Consider the following 26,377-nt stretch of genomic DNA (forward strand, 5'->3'; position numbering starts at 1 on the left):
TTTCCTTTGTGTTTTATGATTTCTGTTTCTATTAGTTGTACCCCTCTTAGATATTTTTAGTCTGATGACCCTGGGCTAACCCCGCGTCTCCTTATGGGTTTCTACCAAAAGGCAATCACTGAGCTAAGACTGACATCTGTAAGGTGTTTTCTACTAAATTTAACGCAAGTGGCTAAATTGGTATTGCCATAAGCACATCTGCCAGGCCGAGGTGGCCATTGACAGGTCCGGGTTGGACGTGGCCCGTGGGGGATGGGGTCGCTCTGACTGCCTCCCTGTCTTCCGTGGTCTTGTCCACGCCCGGGTGGCCCTGGTGAAGGAGCACGAGATGTGTCTGCCGGTACGCTCGAGGCCTTCCACGACCGGTGGGCACCACAGGGACTGGAGTGTGTATTGGACACGGGTGGCAATGTTATTATTTAATTTGGTAAGTTTCCTTTGTTCTTTATGATTTGAGTTTCCATTAGTTGCTCCCCTCAAAAAAAAGGGGGCCCTTTTGTTAGATTTTTTTTTGGGTGATGACACTGGGGTAACCCAGTGGCTCTTTCTGGATCCTAAAGAAAAGGCATAACCAAACTTGCGGCTGGTCAGTGATTGGTAATGGACATCACTGGCCCAACCCAGACCTTGTCCAAAGGAGGGCGCCAGCGGTCTGTCTCACGTGGATCTGTTGCATGTTCCTGGAGTGAGTGTGGAGGGGAGGAGCCCGCTGTTGGAGGGAGTGTCAGTTCATTGCAATCTTGCTTTCGTTTGCGGGGCTGACAATGAAGGGCACCGCCGGCGCTCCCATCGCTTCTTACGAGACGCTTGTCCACGCCGTGGCCGGGGCGGTGGTAAGTTGCGCGGACGCGGAGTTTGGACGAGTCTTTGCCGTGGGTCGAACCTAACACCGGGAGCGGGGACCTCCTGTTAGAGGCAGATACCCGCCATGAACCAGTGCAATGTGTTGGGATGGGTGGAAATTGGAGCTGAATTGGGTAATTTCCAGCTCAGTGTTGTAATGAATTGTTTTATTTGAGTGTGAGCAACAAGTGTGAGCAGTATGCGGATGTCAGTAACAGTTGACTAAATTGGACTTGACAATGCGGAAACGCGGTAGCGTTGTGTGGTTCCTTGATGTGCTGAAAGGTCCCACCAAATCCAGACCAGGTTTGCTCCAAAAAAAAACATATTAAAGATCAGTCTTCATGAAAAAGTTTGATAAAACTCTTCTTTAGGGGACGGGAGAAGCGGTTTCCATGCAGCAGAAGCCAACTCGCCCTCCTGCTATAATGGTCATTTTGGTTTAAATGGGGCACAGTTTCATGTATCTCAAGTCTTTGGAAAATAAACCCATGTTTTGAGATCATTAATCTCACTAACTGTTTCTTCCCCTACTTCCTGCTCGGTGCCTGTAGAACCTCCGAACGTTTTTGTAACATTGAAAGAGGCTGAAATGTAGGTTCTTCTGTCATCTCCCCAGTGACTCTGTGTTTTGATGTGGTTTCCTTTCTTGCATTGTGTGTGTGTGTCAGTAAAATGATTGTGGAACACTTTTACATGAAGATAATACCTTTTTAAAAAATATGTGGTCTGATCCTGTAACCAGTTCTAAATTTAGTATTTATATTCATTATTAATAGAATATCACCTGGCTTTCCCTCAACTACTTATTTTAAATCAAAAGCAAAATACTGCAGATGCTAGAAATCTGAAATAAAAACAGAAAATGCTGGAACTCAAACATCTTCCAGTTCTGACACAGGTTTGTCCGACCTGAACGATTAACTCTGTTTCTTTCTCTGCAGACGCTGCCTGACTTGCTGAGTATTTCCAGCATTTCCTGTTTTTATTCCACTTATTTTAAAGCTTGGCCACCTTGTTCATTATTACTTTTAAAACCATTTTTTTTATATAAAGAAGGGAGAATAGTTGGATATTTTGAGACGGTCGATGGAGTGACTGCCTTGGCTCAGTGGTAACACTCTTGCACCTCTGTCAGAAGATCATGGGTTCAAGCCCCACTCTAGGACCCGAGCACATCTAGACTTGCGGTTGAGTGGATTATTGAGGGGGTGCTGTCGGAGGTGCCATCTTTCAGCAGGAATGTTAAACTGAGGTCCTGTCTGATCTTGCAGGTCAATGCAATAGATCCAATGGTGCTATTTGAATAAAAGCAGGGGAGTTCTCCCAGAGTCCTGGTCAACATTTATCTCAACCAACACCACCAAAAACGGATTATCTGGTCATTTATCTTATTGCTGTGCACAAATTTGCTGCCATGTTTTCCTACATGGAATCATAGGATAGAATGGTTACAGCACTGGAGGAGGCCATTTGGCCCATAAAGTCCATGCTGGCTCTTTGTAAGAGTAATCCAGTTAGTCCCATTCCCCCACTTTTTCCCCGTAGCCCTGCAAATGTTTTCCCTTCAAGTGACATAAGTGACTACACGTCAAAGGTGCTTCATTGGGTGTGAAGAACGTTTGAACGTCCTGAGAATGTGAAAGGTGTTATATGAATTCTTTGATCGCGAAAAGCATATCTTCATCTCGTGTCATTGAGTTGCACCAGTCATCAAACTGTAGGGGGGCACATTAGTAATTGTGTTGTTTGTGGCCTCAATTAACTAGAGTAAAACACCTCTTGTAATACTTAACATTACAAATTTTGCCTATTTGCAACTAGAGGTGGACAATAAATGCTGGCCTTGCCAGTGTCACTAATATACTATAAAACTATTAAATAAAAAGACACTGCCTGTTTCAAAATGATTTAAGACCATTAGTTTGATTACTTTTGTCTCATTCCAGTTTTTAAAACTAAGTTCAGTGTCTTGAACTTGTGAACAAGGAACTCCAGAATGTGACTGGTTAATCTTCAAAAATCAGCTTAAACCACAGATATGGGACCTCCTCCCAATGGTTTAGTGGGTAGAGTCGTCATCTGGTGTGGTGCTGTGCCAGGCTGGTGCCCTTGGGCTAGGGAGAGGAAATATACGTCAGCAGTCCCTCGTCTAATTACTATCCCGTGTCCCTTTCTGGACAGTGCACCTATATAGAGAATAACACTTCCTTTTACACCCTCATTTAATTTTCTGCAGGGTAGTGCGATTGCTACGACAACGTTTTTCCCTTTGGATACTGCAAAGATACGACTTCAAGGTGGGCATTGCTACATAAATAAACTAGATTATCGTGAACTGAGAGCTTGTACAGTAAAAGGCCCAAATCACTGCAGAGAATTACAAAACAAACTGCTCCTATATCGGTGCAATTTGGGCGTCTTATAATGGAGCATGTTTATTCTTGGAATATTTTAATCAAAAATAATTTCAAAGTAACCAACATTTATAATTCAAAACAGCAGTTTGTGTTTGCGTAGCTCTGATCGTGTTGGGCAGATGCACCAGAGCTTTGCAGATTTTGAGACTGAAATGGACACAAAGAGGAGGAAAAAAGTAATCAGAGTGGACTTAAGAGCTTATGTCAAACAAGCAATGGAAGAGAAAATGGAGGGAGGGACTTAGGTGGAGGAATTCTGGCAAGTGAAGATTGTGAATGGGGACATGGGACCAAAGGAGGTCACTGAGGTGGTGAGGGGCAAAGCCACGGGGATGTTTGAAGGTGATGTGAGAATCTTGAGATTGATTTGTAGAGTCAATAGAGCCTATCAAGAACAATGAATGCACACAAATTTTTACCCTCACAGCCTAGATGCTACTGACTGTGTGGTAATTATTTGCTGTTTAATGGCCCTTTAATTTTATTAATGAAATGGATTCAGTCTGACCTCCTCTGCTATTTTGCAATATTCCTTTTATCTCCTTGGCAGATTGCTTTGGATGAAAAAGGTCCTTCAGCCCATCTGATCTCATCCTTTCAGAATACCATCTTCCCATGACAAGATCAGCTGTTATTATAAAAATAAAGAAATGAGTCCAGTGTCCTGGCTTTGACCACATAGCCTGCTCACAAGACTCGACCTGTCGATCACCCTCAAACCTGAAGCATAATCTTTTTTATAAAAAAAAAACAGGCTGTTGAATGTGGAAAATATTGGCTGTTAAACTGTAATTAAGGTTCTGTTGTAAAAGAGGAACTCGGACACAGGTTAATATGTTGGTGTAGTTGTACAGGTACATTTAGTGAGGCTGTGCATTGGTATAGCAGTTTTACTCCCCTCAGGATCAGGGTGGGTCTGGGATGGGGGTATTTTAATATGACCAAAAATTCAAACACAATATTGGTCTAAATTATGAGGTCAAAGCACATCCATGTTTGGCCAGTGATGTATATTGTTCAATAGTGACTCTGGTTTCTAATTCCCGTTGTTCTTGCTTGCATTTACTTTAGTTGATGAAAAACGTAAAACCAGCTCCACACCAGTATTACTGGTGGAGATTGCGAAAGAGGAAGGCATGTGAGTATTATATAGAGTCTAGAGCACAGAAACAGGCCGTTCGGTTCAACTGGTCTGTGCCAGCGTTTATGCTCCACATGAACCTCTTCCCACTCCTCTTCATCTCACCCTATCAGCATATCCTTCTATTCCTTTCTCCCTCATTTGCTTAAATAGCTTCCCCTTAGTAAAGAGTGCTGATCTTAAAACAGCTGTGACATTATGCAATTGATTTATTTTGTGAGCAGTGCTCACCAGGCAGCACCAGTGTGCAAAGTAAGCCTGCTTATTCCTATTTTTCTTTTGTATTTATTGGAAGTTAAGTTTCAGGAGTAAGTGGTATGTCCAAATGTGGCACCTTAATTAGTGCCAATGCAATTCAAACATATTAAATTATGAGATTTTTAAAAAAGTTTTAATTGGGCATTCTTCTTGAAGTAAAATTAAAGAGGGAAGGCTGCAAATGCTGGAAATACACGGGTCAATCAGCATCTGGGAAGAGAAAAGACGGGTTCTGGTGTTTCATCAGAGAACTACACTCACTCTCTCTCACACTCACACGTTTTTCTTTCTTTCCAATTGCTGACTGACCTTCACAAAAAAAATTCTGTTTACAAATGATTCAAATGAAAGAGATTTCTGGCAGCATTTGTAGGTGTAACTGCTATGACCCAGGAATGAAGTACAGTGAGAGAAATGTCGGAATGTGTAATTTACAACAGGCTGTTAATTACTACAATTCTGGGACAGGCTTGATGGACCTGCTGCCCTTTTCCTGCCCGTCAGTTTCGTATGTTCAGAAGTACTTGTTGGTTCGGATTGCTAGGAGGGATTCAAAATGTCAACCCCCAAAATGCTGAGACTTTCTTTTCTCCGTCTGTTGCAGATCGGCTCTATATCGTGGATGGTTCCCTGTAATTTCTAGCCTCTGCTGTTCAAACTTTGTTTACTTCTACACGTTCAACAGCCTGAAAGCAATGTGGGTGAAGGGTAATACCAGGGCTACACCAGGCAAAGATCTACTCATGGCGTGCATTGCAGGTACAGAGGGATGTTTAATGGGGTTGCAAATTGCCCAATGTAACAGATACAGACCCTGTTATTCAAATTGCTCGATTCTAGGTACTCCTATAGTCGAATGCTAATCAGTTAAAAACACTGTTTAAAATATCACTCCTAGAACTGATGACATAAACCAATTTTTGTTAAGAGAAAAATGAGAAGCTTCATTATCACTCTAATCTTGGTTTCACCATTTTAACAGTTTATGTTGAAACCTGGAGCGTACAGAAAGGAGTAACATAGGGAATTGCAAGACAGTACAATTTTTTAAAAAAAGCATATGGGATCCTTGGCTTTATTAATAGAGGTATAGAGTACAAAAGCAAGGAAGTTATGCTAAATCTTTATAAAACACTGGTTAGGCCTCAGCTAGAGTACTGTGTTCAATTCTGGGCACCACACTTTAGGAAGGATGTCAAGGCCCTAGACAGGGTGCAGAAGAGATTTACTAGAACGGTACCAGGGATGAGGGACTAGCGAAGCTGGTGGTGTTCTCCTTAGAGCAGAGAAGGTTAATAGGAAATGTGATAGAGGTGTTCAAAATCATGAATGGTTTTGATAGAGTAAATAAGGAGAAACTGTTTCCTGTGGCAGAAGGGTCGGTAATGGGAGAACACAAATTTAAGGTGGTTAGCAAAAGAACCAGAGGCGACATGAGGAAATTTTTTTTTAAGCAGCGAGTTGTTATGATCTGGAATGCACTGCCTGAAAGGGCGGTGGAAGTAGATTCAATAGTAAATTTCAAAAGGGAATTGAATACTTGAAATGGAAAAATGTACAGGGCTATGGGGAATGAGCAGGGGAGTGACTAATTGGATAGCTCTTCCAAAAACCCAGCACAGGCATGATGGGCCGAATGGCCTCCTCTGCGCTGTACCTACTACGATATTATGATAATACAATTGAGGGTCTCAGAGGATGGTGCGTTGTAAGTGAATAGCCTGGTGTCATTTAAAAAATGGCTGTCCCAGTCTAAGTAAGCAGATTGCTGCAAGATTCAGGTTTGATTCCCACTCTGCTGCTTCAGCAGATCTTGATCAAGACACTACAATCGGTTTTAGGCGGTAAAAGGTCAGCCAGGAGTGCAACTTCTGATCGCTATTCAGCAATTCCTGTTGGACAATGGGTGGGGTGGGGAGACTGAAACAAGCTCAGCAATGATGGCCCCTGGGCGCAGGTAGCCTGCTGACACCTGCTGCCTAAGGTTACTTGGCCACTAGGGCGAGATGCTGGAGAGCTGCAAGGCCTGAGAGGTGAGCGTCTTCAGTACAAGGCCTGAGAGGTGAGCGTCTTCAGTACAAGGCCTGAGAGGTGAGCGTCTTCAGTACAAGGCCTGAGAGGTGAGCGTCTTCAGTACAAGGCCTGAGAGGTGAGCGTCTTCAGTACAAGGCCTGAGAGGTGAGCGTCTTCAGTACAAGGCCTGAGAGGTGAGCGTCTTCAGTACAAGGCCTGAGAGGTGAGCGTCTTCAGTACAAGGGAGAAAATTAGGGAAGAGGATGGAATGCTTTCTGCTGTAATGTTTTCTGACGTTTGTGATTTATTAGTGGCTCAAACAATAACATTACTTGTTATTGGTGATGTGGAGATGCCGGTGACGGGCTGGGGTGTACAAATGTAAGGAATCTTACAACACCAGGTTATAGTCCAACAGTTTTATTTGAAAATCACAAGCTTTCGGAGATTATCTCCTTCGTCAGGTGAGTGAGTGAAAGGTTCTCAAATCGCATATCTTATATTAGGCTGGGACACGATCACACCAATCAAAGGTGTCGTTGGTGTTCAGACAGGTTAGCCACGGAAAACAGTACATCCCAGTATACTGAATACACAATGGGTCAGATTACACAGACAGATCGAGAAAGAGACCCGAAAGGCAGAGAGAGAGAGAGAGAGAGAGAGAGAATGTTATTGGAATTGAGACGGATGAAATACTGGAGTGCAATAGTAATATTTCACCTCTTCTCCCCAATATGCCTCTGAAGTACCTTGAGATTTTTTTCTGTATTAATGGCACTATATAAATGGAAGTTGTTGCTGTTTTAGTATTACAATTGATGCAAAAGTATAGAAGCAAGTAACCTAAGAGCCTTAAAGTTCATGGATGTGATGTTACTGCTCTTTAGTTCCGGAATGGTTAATGACAAACACTGGTAAAATAAGCGGTCAAAACAATCACAATAAAGATGACTTTTATTTTGTACAACTTCACAATACACTTGGCTGCTCCTTGCATTCCTGAAATTTTAATTTGAAAATCTGTATCATGCATGCATTGGAACAAGTGCCAAGGCTATAAAACAAGAGATTGTTTTTTCAAAGAAAGGAAGTCTGTACTTGAACAATGAGGCTGCAGCTGGCCTGTGAAGAGGGCTTGTGATTGGCCATGGTAGTGGACTGTGAAAAACAGCAAAAGTAAAATTCTTGAACTTTGTTTCAAATTACCTTTTTTTTGTGTGGTGGGGGGGAGGGTTGTCATTTGTTTAATTGGGTCGGGCAATTATGAGGAAAAAGCAGCATGCAGGGTTTTGCTGACTGCTCAGTTGGTTTATCCATTGAGGAACTGAGCAGTTCAGATAAGGAGCATCCCAAGTTCAGCTCCTCGTTCTACATTAGTTCATCTTAGCTGGAGCAGTGGGGGTAGGCTTTGTTTAGTTGGCCTTGGTGCCTGTGAGTTAGTGGGGCGGGGGGGATATTGGCCAGGGTTCCCACTCCTGACATCTGTCCTGCTCGAAGACATGTGTGTGGCCATTATAATGAGGAAAGGATTGGGCTTGGTATCTTCCCCCACCCCCTCCCCCAATCCCAACTGACCAAAGCGCCTCGCTCAAGGTTCACCCATGGAGAATGACCATGTGGGCAAGGAATTAGCATCAATGGAACTGCAACCCAGTAAGGAATCAACACCTCAAGAGGAGGAGAGAAAACTGATGGAGAGGAAATGCAGCATGGGACTGAGGTTGGGTTGATGAAACAGAAGCAAAGATCACTAGTCTTTCTAATCATGGGGATTGATAGGTTGGTAAATGGAAGGGCTGGGGAGGGGGAATTCAGATAGGAAAGGAGAGTTCGGGTACAGGCACAGATCAGACAAAAATACAGTTCTGCTGGCTCAAATCTCAAGTGAAATGATGTTGCATTTCATTATCATAAAAGCTGAAAACAGTCCCTCTCCACCCAGTTTGTTGTTGGTGAGTATTCCTTAAAAAAAAATGCTAAAGATGGTGGGGTCAATAATTATCACCTCCTTCCAAGTCCTTAGGAGGCTGGTGTATGCCAGTGAGACAAGCTGATATGATTATAGGGAACACAACAAGAAGTTGCATTTATATAGCGCCTTTTAATGTAGAAAAATGTCCCAAGGCACTACATAAAAATTCAAATCTTTCTCAAAGTTGATTTATGATGGGGGAGTTGGCGTAACATGTTTAACAGCAAACTGGAGGACTAAACTCCCTTCAATAGACCCTAACTGTCCTAATGACAAACTGAATGTACCCAACATTTGAAGGAGAGAAAACAGTACAATACAATTGCTTTGCTGATATAATCCATTTTGAAATGAAATTCAAATCTTCAGTGTCACTCTTGACATTGTGCTTTAGCTAAACCAGTAGGGCAGCTATCAGTTCTTCAGATAGAATGTGAGAATTGTTTAATGGTAAAAGCCCATTCCAGTGCTGCACACTGTGGTATACTGTGCAGCAATTAAAGATTCATCAGTTGTACATTGGCATACAGTGATCAACCTGTACTTACTGAAGGACCATCAAAATGGGGATAGTCAGAAATAACAGCCAGTTTGTTTTATTAGGTGCTACTAATGTTCTCCTAACTACACCAATGTGGGTAGTCAACACAAGATTGAAACTACAAGGAGCAAAATTTAGAAAGGAGGATATCCATCAGACTGAATACAAGGGTATTCTAGGTGAGTCTTCCAATTGGGTAAATTCACTAATTTCTGAGTTAGTAATACAAAGAACAAAAGTACACTGTGGTAATAAGAAGGGTGTGCGAGGATGTCAAAAAGTAACGGAACCCTTCCACTGTTAAATTGAAGAAACTAACTAAAGGGAGCTAGTGAGTGTGATGGTGTGGAAAATCAGAATTTACATGACCACTTGCTTTGTATCAATTTTAATTTTTAGTAATGATGAACCATTACATTAAAAAAAAATCTTTAGAATTGGTTCTGTGAATGTAGCAAATATTGAAGTTGGGGTTCTTCCCCCGTCCCTCCCTCCCTCCTTGAACCGCCATACCCCAATATCGGAAATGTAAATGTTCTTGTTCCACACTGATCAAACTGTGACTCTCCCCTCATGATTTCTCGCCTGTTCCCTTTCTCCACAGATCCCCGACTGGGATTGAGAACTGTACGGAACAGCACTCGACCTGCATGTGGCGCCATGCGTTGGTGCACCAAAGCTAGCACACAGTTTTAAATATTAAAAACTGTACTTTGTAGATAGTTTATTCAAAGAAAAAACAAGCTTCATAATATTCACAGCATTTGGCTGAGGGGGTAGAATAGATGGGAGGTAGGTGTTCTTTTCTGTTTGAGGTGGATTTTGGGGTGGGGAGAGAAGAGGCTTCTCATTCTCTAAATCACCCTAAACTACCTACACAGCGAAGTGCAGATGTTGTTCACCTTCTCTTTGGTTTAGCGGAATTCTACATTTAAAAGGCAAGTTAGAATTCAGCTGCCACAGACTCTCATTTATAATGATGTTAGAAGTCATACAGAACACTTGCAGTACCATACTGAGGAATGCGACAGGCCGTTATATTTGCTGTGGGAGGGGTCGTAATAAACTTGCAGTCGGTCAGAAGCTGAGATGTGTTGGGGAGGTGTTGTCAAACTTAACAAGTGTCCCTTTCTCTTTAGATGCCTTTCAACAGATCATTACAAACGAAGGTGTGAGATCTCTCTGGAATGGGATTCTACCATCTCTTATCTTGGTCTCTAATCCTGCAATCCAGTTCATGTTTTATGAGGGGTTGAAACGGAAAGTCAGCAAAGCTGGGAGACGGGTATGTGCAGGGTTTAGCACTTCGAACTCGCGTCTCCACTGCCTGAGCGGTACCATTCCAATTACAGAATTGTAGTTAAGGTGTTTTTTTTTGGGACAAAAAAAAATGATGTTGGGCTGATCTTTCTTGCCTTAGAAAGTGTGATAATTACCAGCAGTATTTCAACACAAGAACACAGGACTCCTAACAGATATGATTAATCTCTCTGCAGATTTCTTCCTGGGAAATATTCATGATTGGCGCCATAGCAAAAGCGATTGCCACGACAGCTACCTACCCCTTACAGACCATGCAGGCTATACTACGGGTACGAAGAGGAAAGTACGCAGATCAAATACTCAGTGCTTGCACAAAATGGCTTTTTTTAAAGAAGCTTTTTCTCTCTTTTTTTACAGTTTGAACCGAATAAAAGCAGATCACAGAGCACGTTCCAGGAGAGCGTCCACGCAGTCATTAACCTGCTATCACAGAAGATTAAGTAAGGGCCAGCCTGTGACATTAATCTGATTTACAGTATTTAGTTTTGTACTGCTCTTTCTAGCAAGCTATTAATAATTTCAAACTGTCTCTATAATTTTCAGCAAATTATTCAACGGATTAGGAACATAGGAACAGGAGTAGGCCATTCAGCCCCTCGTGCCTGCTCCGCCATTTGATAAGATCATGGCTGATCTGTGATCTAACTCCATATACCTGCCTTTGGCCCATATCCCTTAATACCTTTGGTTGCCAAAAATCTATCTATCTCATATTTAAATTTAGCAATTGAGCTAGTATCAATTGCCGTTTGCAGAAGAGAGTTCCAAACTTCTACAACCCTTTGTGTGTAGAAATGTTTTCCAATCTCATTCCTGAAAGGTCTGGCTCTAATTTTTAGACTGTGCCCCCTACTCCTAGAATCCCCAACCAGCGGAAATAGTTTCTCTCCATCTGCCCTATCCGTTCCTCTTAATATCTTATAAACTTCGATCAGATCACCCCTTAACCTTCTAAACTCCACAGAATACAACCCCAATTTGTGTAATCTCTCCTCGTAACTTAACCCTTGAAGTCCGGGTATCATTCTAGTAAACCTACGCTGCACTCCCTCCAAGGCCAATATGTCCTTCCGAAGGTGCGGTGCCCAGAACTGCTCACAGTACTCCAGATGCGGTCTAACCAGGGTTTTGTATAGCTGCAGCATGACTTCTGCCCCCTTGTACTCTAGTCCTCTACATATAAAGGCCAGCATTCCATTAGCCTTCTTGATTATTTTCTGCACCTGTTCATGACACTTCAATGATCTATGTACCTGTACCCCTAAGTCCCTTTGGACATCCACTGTTTTTAACTTTTTACCATTCACCATTTTTTGATCCAAAGCGAATGACCTCACATTAGTCTACATTGAATTCCATTTGCCACAGTTTTGCCCATTCACCTAATCTATCAATATCCCTTTGTAATTTTATGTTTTCATCTACACTGCTTACAATGCCACCAATCTTTGTGTCATCGGCAAACTTAGATATGAGACTTTCTATGCCTTCATCTAAGTCGTTAATAAATATTGTGAATAATTGAGGCCCCAAGACAGATCCCTGCGGGACTCCACTAGTAACATCCTGCCAATGTGAGTACCTACCCATTATCCCTACTCTCTGTCGCCTTTCGCTCAGCCAACTTCCTAACCAAGTCCGTACCTTTCCCTCAATTCCATGGGCTTCTATCTTAGCTAACAGTCTCTTATGTGGGACCTTATCAAATGCCTTCTGGAAGTTCATATAAATAACATCCATTGACATTCCCCTGTCCACTACTTTAGTCACCTCTTCAAAAAATTCATCAGGTTTGTCAGGCACGACCTACCTTTCACAAATCCATGCTGGCTCTCCTTGATTAACTGAAAATTCTCGAGGTGTTCAGTCACCCTATCCTTAATTATAGACTCCAGCAATTTCCCCACAACAGATGTTAGGCTAACTGGTCTATAATTCCCCGGTTTCCCCCTCTCTCCTTTCTTAAAAAGCGGAGTGACGTGCAATTTTCCAATCTAGAGGGACAGTTCCTGAATCTAGAGAACTTTGAAAGATTATAGTTAGGGCATCCGCAATCTGCTCACCTACTTCCTTTAAAACCCTGGGATGGAAACCATCTGGTCCTGGGGATTTGTCACTCTTTAGTGCTATTATTTTCATCATCACTGTTGCTTTACTTATGTTAATTTTATCAAGTCCCTGTCCCCGATTCAATATTAGTTTTCTTGAGATTTCCAGCATGCTATCCTCTTTCTACTGTAAATACTGACGCAAAGTAATTGTTCAACATGTCCGCCATTTCCCCATTGTCAATAACAATATCCCCACTTTCAGTTTTTAAGGGGCCAATACTGCTCCTGACCACCCTCTTTTTCCTAATATAACTATAAAAGTTCTTTGTATTGGTTTTGACATCCCTTGCAAGTTTCTTTTCATACTCTCTTTTTGTAGCTCTTACTATCTGTTTTGTGACCCTTTGTTGATCTTTGTATCTTTCCCATTCGCCAGGATCTGTGCCATTTTTTGCCTTTTTGTATGCCCTTTCCTTATGTCTTATACTGTCCCTTACCTCTTTAGTTGTCCATGGATTTTTTTTTTGGCAAGTAGAGTTCTTTCCCCTCAGAGGTATAAACCGGTTCTGTATCTCGTTAAATGTTTCTTTAAACATTTCCCACTGATCATCAGTCATTTTACCCATTAACAGATTTGCCCAGTTTACTGTGGACAGTCTCTGTCTCATCCCATTGAAGTCGGCCTTACCCAAGTCTAGAATCTTAGCAGCTGATTCACTTTTTTTCCCTTTCAAACACTACCTTGAACTTGATCATGTTATGATCGCTATTGGATAGATGTTCACGCACAGTTAAGTATGGCTTGCCCCCTTGTTGCCTCTAGGACATACTGCTGTAGAAAACTATCCCAGACACACTCAAGAAATTCACTACCTTTCTGACAGTTGCTAGTCTGCTTTTCCCAATCTATGTGAAAGTTAAAGTCCCCCATTAAGACCACTATGCCTTTCTTGCACGCTTGTCTAATCTCTGCATTTATACAATCTAGCACTTCAGAGCTGCTGCCAGGGGTCCTATAGTCTGAGATCCTTTCCTATTTCTCAACTCAACCCATAAGGTCTCTGTTGGCTGCTTACCTCTCGTTATATCCTCCTTTAGAGATTAAATCAATTCAATGATAATCACTAAGGCTACTCCTCCCCCTCTTCCATTTTCCCTATCTCTCCTGTAGACCTTATAATCCGGTATATTTAGTTCCCAATCCTGACCATCCTGCAACCATGTCTCAGTAATAGCTATCATGTCATACCCTCCAATTTGAATTTGAATCTGTAGTTCATTTAATTTATTCCTTATACTCCATGCATTTGTATATAGAACTCTTAGTTGGGCCACACACCCTAGCCTGACCTTCAGCTTTGATGCTGGGAGAATCGCCTTACGCCTTCTAGTTTTTACTTTATCTGTAGTGTCTAAAGTACACTTTCTGCTGCTCTACGCTTTTCCCTTTCACTTGTTCTTGAACAACTGTTTGTACTATTTGTATTGTAAATTTCCCCTGGGTCTTCCCCTCTCTTGCTGCTCTCAACTTTACTCCCTTCTGACTCCCCGCTCAGGTTCCCATCCCTTGCCACTCTAGTTTAAACCTTTCCCAACAGCACTAGCAAACACCCCTGCGAGGACATTGGTCCCGGTCCTGCTCGGGTGTAACCCGTCTCGCTTGTACAGGTCCCACCTTCCCCAGAACCGGTCCCAATGTCCCAGGAATCTAAATCCCTCCCTCCTACACCATCCCTGCAGCCACGCATTCATCCTGTCTGTTCTCCTGTTCCTATACTCACTAGCACGTGGCACTGGTAGTAATCCTGAGATCACTACCTTTGAGGTCCTTTTTAATTTATCTCCTAACTCCTTGAATTCACCTTGCAGGACCTCATCCCTTTTTTTACCTATGTCATTGGTACCAATATGGACTACGACTACCAGCTGTTCACCCTCCCCCCTCCAGAATGCCCTGCAGCCGTTCTGTGACATCCTTGACCCTAGCACCAGGGAGGCAACGTACCATCCTGGAGTCACGTTTACGGCTGCAGAAATGCCTATCTGTTCCCCTTACAATTGAATCCCCTATCACTATAGCCCTGCCACTCTTCTTCCTCCCCTCCTGTGCAGTGGTGCCACGAACTTGGCTCTTGCTGCTTTCCCCTGATAAGCCATCTCCCCCAACCGTATCCAAAGCAGAATATCTGTTTGAGAGGGAGATGGCCCCAGCGGACTTCTGCTCTACCTGCCTGGTCCTTTTACTCTGCCTGGTGGTCGCTCATTTTGGAGCATGAACACCAACATGGAACAGTTGGGCTGAATGGCCTGTTTCTGTGCTGTACGTTTTAAATGAGCTTTTTCTTCTTGTTCACAGAAAATATGGTTTCCCAGGATTGTACAAGGGCCTTGAAGCCAAGTTACTTCAGACAGTTCTTACCGCTGCTCTTATGTTTCTGGTCTACGAGAGGGTTGCAGGGGTCACCTTTAAAATCATGGGATTATCGAAGATGGCTAAGCACTAAATGAACAATCTGAAAACTGACCCGATTCCTGCTGACAGACCGTTCAGCCTCTGCTTTACTGCCACAGTAGCATTAAAGCTGGGTGGTACCATTTTGATTCCTTCAAGGGATTGCATTAACGGGGGAAATAGCACTGTTGAATTTACATTTGTTACGTGTGTGTTGTCCGAGTTTGCAAAGGTGTTGCAACAGCACAGAAAGCACAAAAGAGAACATGGAACATAACGCAGCCACTAGGGGTATAGGTTAACTATTTTTCTCTCAAAACAAAAAGCAAAGGTGGGGGAATCAGAGTTCCAATTTGTATGCAGGATAAAAAGTGAGAGTGGAAAAGTGTGCTCTTTTATATTAAAAAAAAAGTTAAAATGCAGGTGCCTCCTTGGATATTTCCATGCTGCACTAACTTTATTTGTAACACTGGCGCTCTCTGCTCCTAAGTTATATTTTTATTACATCACTGGCTGTAGTCCAACCCAGTGGCTACAATGCAGCTGTATTGAAGAATCTCAATGGAATACCAAGAAATTGCACTGTTAAGGATGAATGTTGTTTATAGAAGGGGAGTTAAGAGAACATGCTGGCTCTCAGATTGGAGATGTTTGAATTTTACTCTATTATGTTATCCTCAAACTCTAGAAGTTAGCTATGGAAGTTGTACATTATTAAAACAAAGAAAACAGACAGTTTCTATGGCTGGGGAGAGCTGTACTTGTGTATTTTATAAAACTTTTATTATGAAGGTTCTTTGACTGTGTACATTTTTAAAGTGTCACTTTGTACAGAACTGTAAAATACATAACGACAGCCGTTCAGCATTACGTTTCCTTCGCTGATGCTGAGTCAGATGCCTGGTTAGTTTCTCACCCACAGCGCACTAGTTACCTTTCTGTACAATCATGTTTTCCACATACCAGTCTGGTAGGAAGGTATACGTGCGGTCTGTGTGTACTGAATATGAAATATCTTTACCGGGTTCCCAGGAGAAAAGGGTCACCATCCTAAAGACAAAGGAAAGGTAATAGAAAATATTAACCTGGCATAGGGCTTGGGTGTTTCAAATAAGATCCATGGTAACAAAAGCATCTGTACAACAGAAGCAGAACACTGTTTGATACTTCTAAAGAGGTTGGACTGTTGCATGAGAGAGATTCTAGTGCATTGTAATTGCAACTGGATACTAAGCAGACAACTGTAAATCTAACTACTGATCGGCCTAATAAGCTAATATAATTAATAATAACTTCAAGAAAACCAATTGGATGCAGTGTTCTAGAGAGGTCCGTTTCTTAGGGCTTCACTGTATTTATACGAGGTGGGGGGGAAAAATACTGCACTTTGCTGCGACCACTACCTCCAAGTCCCAGCCAGGACCAAAAGCCCCTGCTCACTCCCTCCCAGCCAGGTTGGGGGGTTGAGGCTTAAGTTCAGTTCCCAGTCTCTGTGGGAGGTGAGGAAAAGGAGAGTATGATATGAAATGTGAGGCACATAATGTGCAAGAAAGACATACAAAGAGTCAGATCAAGAGACAGAGGGAAGGAAGGAAGACCAGAAAGAGAGAGAAAATGAGCGAGTCAGATGATGAGAAGTTGCGTGATATACGTGTTATTCTGGGTGAATGGTTATCTTAGTCACAGCAATTTGGGGTTAAAGGACTAAGCAAAGGTTAAAGTAGAGCTGCTTTTTTTAGGTCTATAGATGGTCTCATAACCCTTTAGCTCTTATGCTTAACAATGGGCATTGTTAAAACTGCTTTCTAACTGGGAAATAACCTCTTACTAAAACAGAAGGCTCACAGAATTCTGAAGGAGAACTAAATAGATTCGTACCGGTGATCATCTTGGGTCACCACCTTCTTCACAAAGGACAGAAAAGCGTTGCAGAAATTTAGACAAACTGCAGGCTTCCAGCAATTCCGTTCGTTCTGTTTTGAGAAGGGAACAAAATGTAATTGTCTTTAGCTGAAGTCTGGCACAAACAGAGAGGCACTGCTCCTGTAATCAAACTAATATCAATCATGCCATTACATGAAAACCCCTCCACAGGAATACAGAAATAGGCCATTCAGCACCATTGTGGCATCTTCCAATGTTATTTAACATCCTGAGGGAGATGAACCACTGTGAGTGAGAATAAAATTTGGGCCCAATCTCCTCCTGGAACTGCTGACCTTTGTAGACTGAGAATCGAACGTGGGACCTCCTGGTTTGTACGGCTCACTCCAACCATCAGGGAAGCTTTCCACTTGGGTCAGCAATCTAGCTCAGTCAAATGAGCCTGGGGGTTGCTCCTTCTGGGCATGGTGGGGGGGAAGACCACCCCTTGAAAAGGACAACAGACCCATTCTGCTTATGCACGTGGTCAGAGGACAGGATTTGAGGATCCTATCAAGCTGGACTAAAAGGCTGCTGCCAGGTTTTTAAAAAAAATTCATTGTAATATTCTCTAATAATTAGAGGTCACCTTATATCAAGTGGCCTTTTTGCGTGAAATTTCTATAATAAAACCCATCTGAACTAAATATATTTGATCTCTGCCCTAAATGTTAAATAGTGACTCTTAAGACCTTTTTGCGTATGTCTGGCAAGGTCCAGTTTTCACCATCAGTGGAAATTCTATATAGAATTGCATCGTCCGACGACCTCAGTAGGTTTTATTCTTACCGTATCAGTAAGTGATGGGAGTGCAGGCGCGAGTTATTTTTGTGAACCTACACTATTTAAGGAGGTGCTTTTGCTGGGTATGTAAGGAGTCACAAATTGACTGTTCCCACTCTGAATTGTACCAAAAACAAAATATGGAAATCCAGTTTAGAATAATTTGGTTGCTAATTCCAAAGATAGATTTATCATTGAGGATATCTGGCTGCCTGTAACTGGAGTTAGCCAGAACTTCGGGCAATGTTAACTTGTAATCCATCACATCTGTTCCTGTTTTAGCACCCCTGCATTTCAAGCCATTTAACAGCTTACTCCAGTAGTTTTTGTTAAATGTGAGGGTGTTGCCTGTAAAAAGTGAAGTGCAAGTTTCACCTTTTTTACTCTTTATCTTTTATTCTCCTCTTTCAATAATTATGCAGCTGGCAGTCCATAACTTTAAGACTTATTTCTAAAATGTAATGATTGAGTTTTTGTGTACAAACCTTGACGAGATGATGAATCTTCATTGTTTCAAAAGACTGAAGTGAAACTACTGTCCCATTGTCATCTCTAAAGCCTGCGATTATCCGAGGTACTCCCGGCAGAAAGGACTGTGCCCACCATTTGATCAGCTTAAATCTACAAAGACAAGGTTGACACAGTCAGAACTTCCAGGTGCCTTTGCTGTACCCATTGTTAAGCTGTGTCCCATTTAGCAAAGTTTCGTTGTACAATTGGAGCTAAAGTTCCTACAGCCTCATTGTACACAAAACAGGACTGTGGCAGCTGTGTAATAGCAGGAGTAACAGGGTGCATTGCAATTCGAGGATCCAGAAGGAGGTCTCAATAGTGTCTCTTGGGATAGTGAGAGGTTTGACCTGCCTCCCACTCAGAATGAACAGTTCATATTTAATTTGCAGACTAACAATGTCCTGGCTGACATGAACAAATTCAGGAAACAGCAGGTTTGTATTGTGAATTATGCCGATAAAGTGAAGAATGAAATTAAGTTTTTTTTTTGAAAAGAGGTCTGCTTTACTTGTTTTTTTCCTCATGTGATCATTCAGCTAATGAATGCACTCACATAAACACCTTCCCTCTGGAGAGTTGCCATTCCCCTCCCCCCCCTTTGAATTGTGACACTCTTTACTCTGGCTTCCACCTTTCTACTGGGAGTGGTTCTGCCAAGGGTTTGTATAATCAATATCTCTGTTCTGACCTGCTACTATCTTTCAGTCTCTTCACCTACAGTAGTTATTGATACTGTTTGTCTTCAGTGTTTCTGGTATATTTTCTTCAATTGAAAATTTATAACTACAATAGCAAAAAAAAGTGCAATAATTCTATTGTTTATAAATGAGCTATTTCCAATTTCAAACATATCTTTGGTCCGGCTGGAAAACAGAACAGATCACTGATTGTTAAGTTCCATTTACACAGTTTTTACAAACCTGTAGTAATTTTATCCTGAGGTTGAACTGTAGCAGGCCACGTACATGCATATTTACCATTCGTAAGACTCTCCAAAATCACTTCAGTCAAGCATCTCAAACAACTCTGCAGCTGTGCCCTGCAGGTGTTTACGGGAGTGTAATCACTAGCTGGATATGCAACAGACAGGTTGACATTTAGAACTGGTTAATTTAACCTTCTTCGTGCAAGTGCAGGAGGCAAAGGCTACCAACCTATGAAAATTCCTCTCTTGGTTTGGACTGTAAATCTCCCTGCTTGTCTTTAGCTCCAAATAACACTGTGGGGCCTTTAAGCTAGGGTCAGAGTTGTCTTTGCAGTCCACCTCACCGGAGAATACGAGTGAGTGGCCGTTGAGCCGAGTTCGAACCACGGAACAAAATGCTTCGTTGGTGTTTACCACACCCGCTGGATTAGGATTCCCATCTGGTTTATCTGAAAGAAATACCGTGAATATTAGTTAATTTTGCACTTTCCTATCCTCATCTTCTAGGGGCACTCACTCTTGCTAGGGTACAATTCTAGGAGTATCAGGCAGCCTTCAATACTTCATTTATATGGCTATTCTTCATGCATAAGCCTGTACCGTGAGTGTTGGCAGCTGTTTGATCATGAAGGGTATCTACATAAGTGCATATTCCAGTGATCATTGAATAGTATTTGAAGCAGGAGCTCTGGCTCGTTCTCTTCCCCCCAGGGAGACTGAGGCCAATTGCAGTGCCTCACATGCTGCCCTGGCAGAGACCAGGATCTTTATTGGCCTAAAACAAATAAGATTTAAGGAAAGATTGCCAGTGCAAACCAGATAACTACAAACAAAACACCTCTGTTCTTTGATAGTAGGGGCTTTCAATAATTATTTGGGAAATTCTGTGAAGATTTTGTATACCTCTATCTGTATTTATCTTTATAACCCTTAGTCCTAACAGATGTTTGTTTGAAAAAGGCTGAACAAATAACAGTGATCACACCTGCCATTCAGTTTGGAGTTACAAACTTAATCTCCTTATCCTTCAAATGTGATTGGATATGCACTAGTCTTGTTAGGATTCAGTAAAGTGAAGGGGGTAAGAAAGCTTCATTCTGTGTCCACTTAAACTGTGAAAAATACCCAGCACCACAATTATGCTGGAGAGACTAATTTGAGATCTATAACATGGGGTTGAAATGCTGGTAGCTACAGGTCTTTCAGGAGAAATGTGAGATGATTTATGATTTTTGTTTCAGTATTAAGGTTGAAACACTACATCAAGTGAACCGCGTTTGATAGACTGGATCTGTCAAAAATTCTTTGAAGAATGTGAACTGAATGCCGCACAGAAGTATCGCGGACAACTTTGAGTAATAGTCCAAGCACTGAGTAGCTAATATTTTAAGTTTAACATTTCGCTGTTGATCAGTGTCTTAGTCTATTTTTGTAGTTCTGCTAATTTGATTTTTAGTTTAGTACAGCATTAAAGTGCATAAGTGCAATTTTCCCCTATAGCATATGAATATCAATATATTAAATAAGGTAGTAACACTAATCACATTACTAGGGCAGTGGGTGAACAATGGCATTTTTAACTGTTTAAAATTTATTTATAGGCTGAGTGTTGTTGTAGCTCTGAGGTCATGGCAACTGATACAAATCAACTCACCGCTGAAAAGGTGAAGTTTTCTTAACTAATTTCATCTGATCATAACAATCCTTTGATTTGACGTCCAGTCTGGCCCAAAACAATGGATAAATCTCTTACCTGCACATAAGTACTGTTCAAACTTATATCCTCCATACATCAATTCCTCCTGCAATTCGGTCCGCTGCTCTCTCTGCCGCCTGGCTTCCTCGGTCTCTACCTCACTCATGTAATAAGTTCTATTAAACCGAGTCACCGCCATCAGCCAGCCCTCCCGGTTCTCATAAGGAGTGGTGAGCATTTTTGTCAGATGTCCTCTCCACGTGATGAAGTCTGTGTGCAGCTGACTGCAAGTAAAAATGGACAATTTCTCAAACCAACAAAAAACACACACATGGGGGGAAAAAACCCATCCAGCTTGTAAGTTGTAAAAGAAGGATAAGGCAACCTGTAGAGGTCAGTCCCTTTTAAACACACAGCTGGTCTGTTTGGATGATGCCCGTTTCCATTGTCCAAAGATAGATTCTATAATAGTCAGGCATGCAATGTGCACAATCCCCTGCTTACTCCTCACTTCCTAAGATATGATACTCTTATTCACCGCATGGGACCTAAGTCTGATTTATGAAGACGAGTACTGTAATGCTATTTTATTTAGCTTCTATATTTTTTAAAAAATAGATCTAGGTTTCATATAACTATATCATCTCTAAAGAAAATCTGTTTTATCCAGAAAGAGCCATGACAAGTTCTAGGGAAGTGTTCATCAAGAAAAGGTCAACTGACCCGTGTTTGCTCAATGGATGCTGCCTGACCTGCTGCGTGTCTCCTGCATTTTCTGTTTACGAGTTCTTTTCTCCCTACAGTAATATTGCGTTTATTGATTAACCAGCCAATAGTATGAGATTTCTGTTGCTTTGAGTGTGCTCCATTGTAGTAGCTTTTTTAAATATAATTCTCTGGTGTAACCAGTGCCAGCTCCACTGATGGCTCACTGGGTAAATGCATCACTTGTTTGGTACTAAGCTACACAGCACAGACCAAGAAAGTCCCAGGTTTGATCGTTGAGTCATTGCTATACATTGCTTATATGCAGACATCGAATGAGCTCAATGCAATGGCCTGCATGATTAATTAGCCCACAGACACACGTGGTCTGAACTTACTTATGAAGACTGCCCACTTGCGCAAAGTGCAGATACTTGTACAACTGTATCCCAGCATAGGTCACCAATTTTCAGCAAAGGAGGGGAAAGGGGAGAAGACTGGAGGGAAAGGGGAGAAGACTGGAGGGAAAGCATATTTTTAAAAAGGTGCAGTGTGCATATTTCGGTTGGGGGGAAGGGGTAGAGAGAAGGTTGAGCACACTCCTCATGATTAAAAGTAATGAAACTATATAATCTGTGTCTGTGGAAACTCCTTTATGTACAGCAATATTGTACTTTCAAAATGGGTATAGCATCCTGGGAATTGTAGTCTTAAGGAGCATTCACTGTACAAATGCAGCACCAGTGCAAAGCTCTTCACTTCACACCACTGCTATGATTATAGTGCAACTGCAGCTAACACCAGAATACGAGTGGAATGTAAAGCGAAGGGAGAGTAGGTTGGGAAGTCAAGACCCCATTCTATAATTAAAAGACTACTATAACATATAAATGCCACAAAGCACTTAGCTACCATACAGTTACTGGCACAAAACAAATTTGGTTACTTCAAAATGATACTTTCATACACAGGTATAATTAATAACTAAACATCGATATCATCAAAAATGCTACATCTGCACATATTTCCTGATTGGGGGATGGGCCGACAGTGGGCCTGGGTCCCAGATTGATTGTAAGGGTCGCATATAAAATGAGCTTGTTCAGTTCCTGGTGGCAAAGTGCAAGACTGCCCTTAATTCAGCACTAAACAGGCACTTTCACTCAGTGGTTTGTGTGCAATTGGAGGATGTTCTTTTGAAGTTGAAACTGAGGATATAATCGGGACAGAATCAAAGGAACTTCACTCTGCATTTAACTGCACAGTGCTGGGTGCTGACAATGGATGTCTGAAATAGAAAATGTTCCATTCTGCATCCCTCAGCTTCAAAAGTGGAAAATTCATGTGATTTTTTTTAAATGTTGAGTAAGTGAAATAGACAGTTCTATCTATCATAAACCTATACTACAAATTTATTATTTTACTATATTATTTACAAAATAAAAAGCTCAATGTCACAACTTACTTGATCAAAGCAGGTGATTTATCATCCCCAGACAACATGGGGAATTTGTGTTTGTTTAGTAATATCCACTTCAGGATATGGTCCAGCTTTTCCTTAATGTTTTCGTTCCGTTTTATATATCTGTCTTTGTAACCATCTCGCAGATTGAAATTTGGATTCTTGCTGGTGGGCTCCACGCAGTATTTTAGCTGCCTGGCATCATTAAAGAGCTGTCGATGTGAATCTAGCGAGAAACAGCCAATCTCAACAGGCTGCCTGTAATCAGGAAAATTCTTGTCATAATAGTCTGGCTGCGCAGGAAGAACACGTTCACAATTGTCGTCATTGTTTCTGTTTGTGTGTGAAGTGCATTGTTTATCAGTCTCCATTCGCAGTAATTTAATCTGACTCTCTTGTATATCATCTGCTTTTCGTTTAAAGACTCCCCTGGACGATTCCCTACTGGTATTGAAATGCTGATCCATATCGTCACTCTTTGATTTAATTAAAAAAGCCTGCAAGAAATTAACAAAAATTACAGGTTAAATATAATTGACAGAAACTGGCAATATTATGTTACAAAAGTTTCATTTCAACTGTGGGGAGCCTCCTTCAGTGGCTCAGTTGGTAAAGGCAGTATGTAACCAAGCAATGACCATAAAACCCCATGTTCAATTCCCAGTCAATGCTGAACTAGTTGATCAAGGTGCAAAGATTAGCTTCACTGCCTCTGGGCAAGGGAGGAGGAACGAAAGATAATCAGCCAGGGCACCTGACTGCCTTTCATGACCTGCTGCTGGTAGGTGTTGGGTGAGGACAGGGTGGTTTTGGAGTGTCCCCCCCCACCCCAGTCAAATAGCCTTCCAACACTCTCTGTCTATGCTCAGACATGAAGAATAGCCACTTAGGTGCTTGTGGAACTGTACTCCAGCATGAGTGAGTGCCTTCAAGAGAGGAGTGGGAAAAATAGTTTTGACTCTTCTATTCAACTAGGATTAGTCCTCATTAAATATTCAAAATCACCTGTTCTACCAGGACTAAAGATAAGCTACAAATTTAAACTGATCAAGTAGAGACACACACAACTGAGCATCAAAGTCATATGTTATACAAAGTTATATTATTTTATATTAACCTCCAAAACAATGGCAAGGACAATAAAGATATTCAAAACACTGGCGTAAACCCAAATAAAATGAATATGTAAAATACACTGAACTACCTTGTATCAAACAGAAACCAACAATTTTATAATACCCTCTCTCAATTTCCATACATAGCATAAATTCTACTTCCTTGCATCATAATTAATGGTAAAGTGTGAGAAAACTAGGTGACTGTTTAAAAATAAAATTGCATTGTGTGTATTAAAGTAACGAATGCTAATGATTAGTCTGCTCATGAAAATTCAAATTCCTTTTTTGCAATAAAAATTTTGAATAACCAGATTGTTTGAATTAAGAGACTACTGTTATGTACTTTTGGAACTTTTTTGTATTCAGTATAGAATATATAAAAGAGCATTTGATCCACCAGTTACATAGGATTACATCACAGAAATAGGCCATTTGGCCCAACTGCTCTATGCCAGTGTTGTTCCATCTGGGACAAGGGCACTCAATTACAATGTGGTGACATTGACCAGGCTATCTGTGGTCCACAATGATCCTACATGACCGCCAGCAATGGGGAATACACTTCAAGGAACGATTCCTGATGCTCCCCATCGCTCAAGACTGTGTGAATAGAACATGCAGGTAAGCGGCAAGTGTGATCGTAATTTAATCATAAAGGTTTGTACACACACTTCAGGAACTTTGTGTGGCTTGAGTCCATCATTTATACACACTTAGTCTCGTGCAGCAGTCCGACCCTGTGCATTGATATCCACCAATTACCTCACGCCCCCTCCCTCAGAATAAGACCTATCACTGTCTTGCCCAGTTTGCATCTCACCGCTGTCCAGCACCTTTTGCTAAAGATTCTTTGTGGCTGCATATAACACGCAGTAGGCGATGCAAGAATTTCCTTCAAAACACTTGTCCAGCCAAAACTGTTTAAATTCTTCAAACTTCTTCCTACAATCCTCTGAAAAAAGGTTCCAGCCTTTATTTATCTGCACCATTATAAAAAACTGAACCTGTTGTCCTTTCATTCTCACTAATCTTACCTCCTTAGCCTGTCTTGCTGGAAATGATCATCTTTGTTCTGCTCCCTTTGGCGACCAAAGTTAATCCAATATTGAGAGTGTGGTCTTACTAGTATATTATTTAGACTCTATACCACATCCTTGCGGGTGCTCCTGGCAATGCTTTCTGACATGCAATTCATTTCAGCAATAAGGATCTCACTGCAGATTTTTATAGATCAGTTTTTGACCGTTCACAAATCTTCATCGTTCTCCACCCGATAATCAAAGTTAGTGTCAATCATGCATTACTTTTTCCTAACATACCGAATGTAATGCGGCTCAGCATTAATCATTTTCTATCTCCTTAAATATCAACTTCTATTACTAAATTGAACCGGATGGAAAATAAGTATCATTTAGATGGTAGCTCATGTACCTAAATGCATCATGTGTTGTAGTACTGAGGTATACAGACCAGGAAGATCCTTGTGCTGGATTAGCTTATGACAGCCAGGGCAATGGTGTAGGGAGGACAGGGGGTTCCAATTGGCCTCAGTATTCCTGGGCTAGGAAGAGTAAAAAAAATTAGATAAGGTCCCTACTTCTGACTGCTATGACCCCTGCAGGAAAGGGCATGTAGAACTTGAAAGGGGATAAGGTCAGGCTTAGGCGTGATACACCCCTTACCCATGCTCACCCACGTCAGATTGTCTCCTGACATATGGCATCTTGGGCGAGGTACTAGAGGGCTACTGTTGCCTGTGGAACTGTACTTCCTAAAAAAAATAAAGGGCGTTACTGCTAACATATTTTAGTCCTAATGTAAATGCTAACCACATCAGTAACAAGCTTCAGTTATTGTTACTTTATTGTCAACCTAAGTAGTGGCAGTAACTGGGATTATTAGTGTAAAATGTAGATATTTTACCTCGAGAAACATCCAAGATTAAAATTGTTTGGAATAAAAATCACTATCGAGTTGCTTATCTTTTTCAGTGACTGCTACTACACTTTTGTGAAGATTTTAATTGTGCTGTCTCTAAGTTCTGAGTGCTGTGTCAAGAAATTAGTCAAGAACAGACGTGCATCAAAATTTTCTACAAAATGGTTACAAGAGGCAATAACATAAAAATGAATGGGAATTTTGAAAAATCATGACAGTGAAATCTGATGTGCTAAGTAAACCAGTTACAAGTGCTCACGAACAGGAAGAGGCAAAATTATCTAGTCACTTCACATG

At 41.5% G+C, this 26,377-nt stretch overlaps 2 protein-coding genes across 9 annotated transcripts in view; one reads left to right on the top strand and one right to left on the bottom strand.

Moving 5' to 3' along the window:
* On the top strand, window positions 1–15,813 carry slc25a17l (solute carrier family 25 member 17-like). 2 transcript variants are annotated; one of them, XM_068003557.1, is made up of 9 exons: window positions 1–833; window positions 3,083–3,143; window positions 4,335–4,401; window positions 5,267–5,421; window positions 9,254–9,370; window positions 10,331–10,476; window positions 10,688–10,783; window positions 10,872–10,954; window positions 14,922–15,813. In XM_068003557.1, exons 1-9 carry the CDS (start codon window positions 765–767, stop codon window positions 15,067–15,069), a joined length of 942 nt encoding a protein of 313 aa, XP_067859658.1. In that variant the 5' UTR covers window positions 1–764; the 3' UTR covers window positions 15,070–15,813. The 2 variants fall into 2 exon arrangements, with proteins under 2 accessions (XP_067859658.1, XP_067859659.1); XM_068003558.1 differs by lacking the exon at window positions 1–833 and adding an exon at window positions 853–977.
* dxo (decapping exoribonuclease) overlaps window positions 15,779–26,377 on the bottom strand; it is a 12,983-nt gene continuing 2,384 nt past the window's right edge. For 6 of the 7 annotated variants that reach the window (XM_068003555.1, XM_068003552.1, XM_068003551.1 and 3 more), the window contains exons 2-7: window positions 23,028–23,521; window positions 20,915–21,141; window positions 19,391–19,610; window positions 18,209–18,344; window positions 16,896–16,990; window positions 15,779–16,067 (exon numbers count right to left, since the gene is read on the bottom strand). In XM_068003555.1, coding sequence (XP_067859656.1) covers window positions 15,944–16,067; window positions 16,896–16,990; window positions 18,209–18,344; window positions 19,391–19,610; window positions 20,915–21,141; window positions 23,028–23,491 — 1,266 coding nt within the window. In that variant the 5' untranslated portion in view covers window positions 23,492–23,521 and the 3' untranslated portion in view covers window positions 15,779–15,943. Of the gene's footprint in view, window positions 16,068–16,895; window positions 16,991–18,208; window positions 18,345–19,390; window positions 19,611–20,914; window positions 21,142–23,027; window positions 23,522–25,573; window positions 25,682–26,377 lie in introns of those variants that run through there. The other variant, XM_068003556.1, reaches the window with a different exon arrangement.

Source organism: Heptranchias perlo, chromosome 22 (genome assembly GCF_035084215.1).
Source record: "Heptranchias perlo isolate sHepPer1 chromosome 22, sHepPer1.hap1, whole genome shotgun sequence".
Taxonomy (NCBI): Eukaryota; Metazoa; Chordata; class Chondrichthyes; order Hexanchiformes; family Hexanchidae; genus Heptranchias; species Heptranchias perlo.

Coding starts and splice junctions, on each gene's coding strand:
- slc25a17l (XM_068003557.1), top strand. CDS start 765: ATGAAGGGCACCGCCGGCGCTCCCATCGCTTCTTACGAGACGCTTGTC. Junction 4,402..5,266: donor ATTGCGAAAGAGGAAGGCAT/GTGAGTATTATA, acceptor CGTCTGTTGCAG/ATCGGCTCTATATCGTGGAT. Junction 10,784..10,871: donor CCATGCAGGCTATACTACGG/GTACGAAGAGGA, acceptor CTTTTTTTACAG/TTTGAACCGAATAAAAGCAG.